Source organism: Cibotium barometz, chromosome 10 (genome assembly GCF_041138505.1).
Source record: "Cibotium barometz isolate CiBa-2024 chromosome 10, ASM4113850v1, whole genome shotgun sequence".
NCBI lineage: Eukaryota > Viridiplantae > Streptophyta > Polypodiopsida > Cyatheales > Cibotiaceae > Cibotium > Cibotium barometz.
This window is the reverse complement of record NC_141055.1, coordinates 20,817,728-20,823,727: the sequence shown is the minus strand read 5'-3', so window position 1 is coordinate 20,823,727 and position 6,000 is coordinate 20,817,728. Positions and strand designations below refer to the sequence as shown.

At 44.5% G+C, this 6,000-nt stretch overlaps 1 protein-coding gene across 1 annotated transcript in view; it reads right to left on the bottom strand.

Moving 5' to 3' along the window:
• Positions 1-1,084: 1,084 nt before the first annotated feature.
• The window catches only part of EMB2777 (Sas10/U3 ribonucleoprotein (Utp) family protein), a 96,278-nt gene continuing 91,362 nt past the window's right edge, over positions 1,085-6,000 (bottom strand). Inside the window, exons 16-19 of the mRNA XM_086803782.1 lie at positions 2,139-2,344; positions 1,857-1,917; positions 1,699-1,767; positions 1,085-1,440 (exon numbers count right to left, since the gene is read on the bottom strand). Of these exons, the coding sequence (XP_086659908.1) occupies positions 1,309-1,440; positions 1,699-1,767; positions 1,857-1,917; positions 2,139-2,344 (468 nt within the window). The 3' untranslated portion in view covers positions 1,085-1,308. The remainder of the gene's footprint in view (positions 1,441-1,698; positions 1,768-1,856; positions 1,918-2,138; positions 2,345-6,000) is intronic.

Genomic DNA, 6,000 nt, shown 5'->3' with positions numbered 1-6,000 from the left:
GTAACATTCATGTGTGAAGTGTGTAGGAGGAGTGGTTGGGTTGGGTGGTGTACAGCCAATGGAGAAGGAGAGATCTAAGTGTGGTCGGCTCCAACAGGGCATGTGGGGATGCTGAACTCGAACATAAGTGAATCAAGCTCAAGGGGTCCCATAATATAATCCACTATGCTCGATCCTCCACGATATGGAAAGCTTGTGAGTTTGCCAAATAGGGACCACTGTGCCATTCCACTATATACGACACACACCATGCCGAGAACCCCACTCCAAGGGGTGCCTCCCATATCTAGTGATAGCTCCAAGGTCCTAAGGAGTAGCATTAACATCATAGCCAGGCAAGTAGACCATGTATGATGCAAATGATGACACTGAAGTGCAAGAATGGCATCCGAACCCAAGAACTCCCGATTTGGGAGCTCGATGCATAAACTCCTACCCAGGACTCTATATATGTCTACAAATGACTCAAAGGGCCTATGAGACCATTAATAGTACAATGATACCATGGGTATATAGTGTCATGGAAACACTCAAAAAGAACGTGAAAACCCAAAACTGAAACACGACTCTTACGAGCCTCCTAAACGCTAGATGTGGCTATGATAAGGGCATGTCATGTCACCAGAGAATGTCATGGATGTCTGTGCAGTGGAGATCCTCAGTACTCTAGGCCAGGGGCGTTTGGCACTTAATATAGAGCAGGCATGCTCCCTCATCAAGACTCCTCTGGAATGCAAATATGACCCTTATGTATCGCTGGTATGAGCTGATATCGATGCAGCAGTGTCAACGTGGGTGGCTGAAGTAGATGAGGCGACGTCTTGTATGGACTGGCCTTGTCTCTCAGCATGTCCTCTCAACACGAGAGAGAGAGAGAGAGAGAGAGAGAGAGAGAGAGAGAGAGCTTATAAGAGTATTGATAATGTGTTTTTGAACATCTTATTTGAATAGCATTTGTTAAGTCAAACTGAACTGTTTTTTTCCTTGACGATACATTACAAAATTGAGGTTTAAAAACACAAAATTTTACACCTTAAGGACCAATTAAAAAACATCACATTAAGAAAGGAAAACCCTGTGCACCTTTTCTCAATCACCAGAACAAAACACATTTTCTCAATCACCAAAACAAAACATACTTTGGAATTTCCCCAAAGCTTGCAAACCATGCGGTTTAAACCCTTCCTAAAATAAGCCGCTGAAAAGTAGGATACACAACTTAATAATCTGTGTACAGCACTCCAATAAATTTACCATCACAGCTTAATAAGCCACTCACCATTTGAGTTAAATTATGGACCCATGATTTCAACTGTGAAAACGGACACTACGGCTGATCTGTGTGCGTATTCCAGTTGGCTCTCCTCCATATGATCCACTTGGCAGCTTGATTTCTCGCACTTGTCCCTTCCTTCTGATTACAGCCTTTTGGTGTTTCAACTGGAAGACAATTTTAAAACAAAAGCCCATCGAAAGGTGTTTGCAGTCAGCATTCCCTATTATTCACAAATCACCCTCACCCTAAATGGTTTGAGCTCATGAGGCATGAGCCGTGAGCCATGCACCGTACTGACTCATTATTTAAACATAACCATTAAAGGAAAACCAATAACACCAAGAACATCCAAAACCATGCAAGAAAAATCTTGACGACTGCACAGCAATGTTGAACAACGTGCTACCAAGCCTTGTCGTCACCTTATATTTCTTTCGTGGATTTTTTGTCAGCTTCTTCCGATGAGGTGTAAGACCCTTGTTTTTTTCCATCTGCAAGTGTTCAAAGTCAACAAAATGCACTTACATCCGTAAGCAACGTTCACATGTTTTGTAGGCAACTGAAATATATGTACACTTACCTGATATGATATGTGGCGTTTCCCAACGTCCTCTTCAACCACCGGTTCAAGTGTTACAGTCCTGCACAAAATTTGATCAGCAAAAGAAAAAGGGACCTGAACACAAGCTATTGGAATTTGACATAGCATCAAAAAGTCAATCTCATACATATGCTTCATACATGAAGATTCCATTGATCATTGTAAAATAATAGCTCTCCTCAATAGATGGTATCTATGCATGTCACTCCAATTTTACATTTGCAACTTCATTTGGATAAAATCTGTAGAAAGGATATTTACTTTGTATAGTTTATCTCTTTTGCTGCCTCTTTCGCAGCTTTTAGCCGTTTTGCTTCCTGATAAAACTCATCTTCTTCCAACTTAAAACCCCCCTGCTCGTCTGTGTCATCCGTTTCAGCACGAAAGGGAACCTTCCGCATCTCATGTTTGTTTCTCCTCTCTCCCAGATCCTCCTTCAGTGGAAGGTCCATATCCCCTGAAACAATCTGATCAGCAAGAAATGGTCAAAACGCAACAAAAAGCTGTAGCAGGACGATAATTCTAATATAGCATTAGCAACAAATTGTGCATAGAACATTGAACTTACTTAAAGGGGCTTGTCCATATCATGCTTTTAGGAAAGCTAATATACCTTCACATGCACACGAGAACTATTGCATTATTGCAATAGTAAACCACTATTTGAACAATGAGTGGTAGCTAATGTGACTCATGCAGGATCCCGGAAATAGGGAAAAACTGGCCGCCATCTGCTGTAGCAGCAAAAAGCATAGGTATGCTTGTAATTTCCTTCAGGAGCCTCTTCTTGCTGTGTTTTCCTCCACAGCAGCTTGCCTGGCTTCAGGCTCACCTTCTCCTTGTGTTTTTTTCCCTGTGAGCTGCCTGGGGCATGTACTCAAGCAAGGGGTTCTTGTGAAGATAAGAGATCCTTGGAAGTGATTGTGGAGCACCTATATATAGGGAGTCTGGGCCCTGGGGGCAGCAGAAGCTGGCCGAGCCCCAGCCGACTTGAGAAGAGGACAAGCAAAAATCATTTATGCTGTGTTTTCACATAAGCATTTATACTTGTGTTTTTTGCACAAGTCGGCTAGTGTGAAAAGGGTCAAGACTAGCTGACTTGAGAAGAGGACAAGCAAAAATCATTCATGTTTCTCTTTTCACACATGTTTCCTCCCAACGATGGGTGCTGATGTCACCATTTGGTCTATCTCCATTTCTGGAGCCACTTCTATGGGACTGTCACTCCATAGAGCCGCCAGATTTGTACCATGTTCACATGTGGCCAGGCCAGTGTCCTATGTGAAAGGGTCAGTCATCTTGTGTCACATGGACGGAAACCAGTTTTGTGCCACCCGTGTGTGAACAGTATTGTGCCATATGGACGGGAGCCTGTTTGCTGTGACCAGGATTTTGTCTTCCCATGGGACTGTCACTCCATGGTAGAACTGGTATTTGTGCCGACCTTTGTCTATGGGATTGTCACTCCATAGGAAGGCCCGTGCCAGGATTTGTGTTTTGCCTATGGGACTGTCACTCCATAGGAAAACCATGACTTTACATTACTGTCACGTCAGTTTGTGCCTGACAAGAAATCCTTGTACAAGTTTCATGAAAGGGAGATTTCGTCCATTACATGTGCACATGCATTCATGTTTGCATGCACAAACTTGTTTTCGCATGACTTGCTTTCGTGTGTTTGCTTGCTACGACGTGCCAGTACATTGGACGGGGACGCCCCGAGTGTACTATGGGTGTGCTGTCTACTGACGAGTTGGTGTGGCGTGTGAATAGGTGGTAAGTATTGCCCTTTTGGGCCTTTTCAAATGTAAAATCCATAAAGTAATGTAAACCTTAATGTTTATAAGGTTGGGTGTTCACACACATTTAAAATATTGATCGGACACCTTTTTAATGTGGGTGCCCAACTTAATTAAGATTTAATAATATTTAAATTAAGGACTGCATGGAAAACATTTCCTTTCCCACACGTGGATGGTAAGTGAGGGGGGTGGTTGATAAAAGGAGGCGACTGCTGTATTGAGAGGGGGAGACGGGTTTTCTGAACCCGCCTCCTCCAACCCGCCTGGCTACTTCCTTGAATCCATCTCCTCCAGCCCGCCTGTCTGCTGGAGTACCCGACTGCTACTATTGTCTTGTACCCGCCTACAGGTGCTGCCTTGTACTCGCCTACAGGTACCTACTGCTACTGCCTTGTACCCACCTACAAGCACTTGCTACTACTTCTCTGTACCCGCCCTTGTACCTGCTGGTTACAACTCTTGTATCTGCCTTGTACCCAACTTTTGTACCTGCTGGCTGCCATACTTGTACATGTTGTTTGCACCGACCACGATTACATTAAAAGGAGGAAACAAACTCCTCACTTTACAACCCAAATTGAATCTTTGTCAGGTACTTGTTTCTGTATTTTCAAATTCAGATAGTATTAAAATTAAATGTTGTTTTTACAAGTCTTTTGTAGCCAAGCATCACCCCCAGTTGCCATCACCATGGAAGGCCACTGGGATGGTGATCTTTCCCGTGATTACCCTGACTGCGCCCTCACATTTAGAGGAGCCAGTGAAGGTCATTGGGGTATGAGGAAAAATTGGGAGCAAAGCTGACTTGGGAGCACCAGGTAACACTCCCTCCGCGGTGTTTCACCCTCCCAAGCGTTAGTACGGGCGTGCCTATTGGTGGACGGTCCCGAAAGACCAATGAGGGACGGGTGTTCACCCAATGAAGTGGGAGACTGCCTGTGATTTGGTCTACTCTGACAACCGATTCTTCATCGACAAAATCTTACTGTTTTTCAGTTATACTCACTCTCCATGTTATGGAGAAATCTGGCCTTGGGGCCCGTAAACACTTGTACATATAAATACTCCAAGAAATACAAATTGTATTGAGGGGGGGAGGGGGAGGGGGAGGGAGGAGGGAGGAGGCGTCCCTTTCCGGCCCCAGTGATGGTGTCAAGTGTTCTTTGTCATTAATGTTGCAAGTATTGTCAATTGTTTGTATTAGTTAAGTGATCTAAAAATGTGTATTTTATCTTCCAATTTGTAGGCCTCCTATAGGGAGCGGTTACATTGGTATCAGAGCCCGGTCGTCTCTCTTTGAGAGGACAAACACAGCCACTTGACTCAATGGACAGCCAAGGCAACCCTTTGGAAGTGCCAAATTCGAGAGGTCAGTCAAGTGCCTCTCGCGATTTTGATTCATTGCATGGAAGGCACAAGCCTCTTGAGAGAGTTTATGACAGTGCATTGATGAGACAGTCATCCCGTGGGAAAGAGCCTATGCACGAGGATGAGCCCAATGCACTGAGAGCTGAATTGAAACACATGAAGCAGCTTTTGCAGGTAAAGGAGCAAGAGCTGAAATTTTGCATGAAGATCCCCATGTACAAAGTGTCATTGAAGCAAGGAAAGCTAATGCTATGGTGGATATGACCTTTGAGTCTGTGGCCCGTGAAGTGGGCAAGAAGCCAAGGGAGTTGGCACTCTATCTCATCCGAAAGGGTGAGATAGGAATTCGCCTTGTTTGAAGCATGGAGACCCAGCATCTCAACGGTTGAGGTCTTTTATACACAAGGAAGAGGTATCAGACACTTCTCGTCATGCGTCTACTTCTCATGGGACAAGAGGAAACAAATATGTGCATGTTGGAGCTAGTGGGCGACATGATGGCCTTGTGGATTCAAAGCACATTTATCATGGAGAGAGTGGTCGGCATACAAGCTGAAAGACTTTTCCCATTGAGTTGTCTCGTGGTGAGACATTGCATCATTTGAGGAGGTCACATGCATCTGGGCCACAGATTCATAATGCACATGGCACCGTGCCTCGTGAAACATCTTTGGTTGCCCATGAAGCCCATGCAGAGAGAGCCGCCCCATTGGATAGGGGAAAGAGAGAGAGGGAAGAACATGAATCACATCCCAAAAAGCTCAAGGAGTTTAAGGCACGAGACAAGTCCGTGAAGTTTGATGCCTTTCATGGAGAGTATGATGCCTCCACAGTGCTTGCTTTTGTGGCTCAGTTTGACATTGCTTTTAGTGATGAGGACTTCACGGAGAAGTGTAAATTCGCCATGCAAGCATGTTTTTGAAGGGGACAGCTGCCCATTGGTGAATCACTGA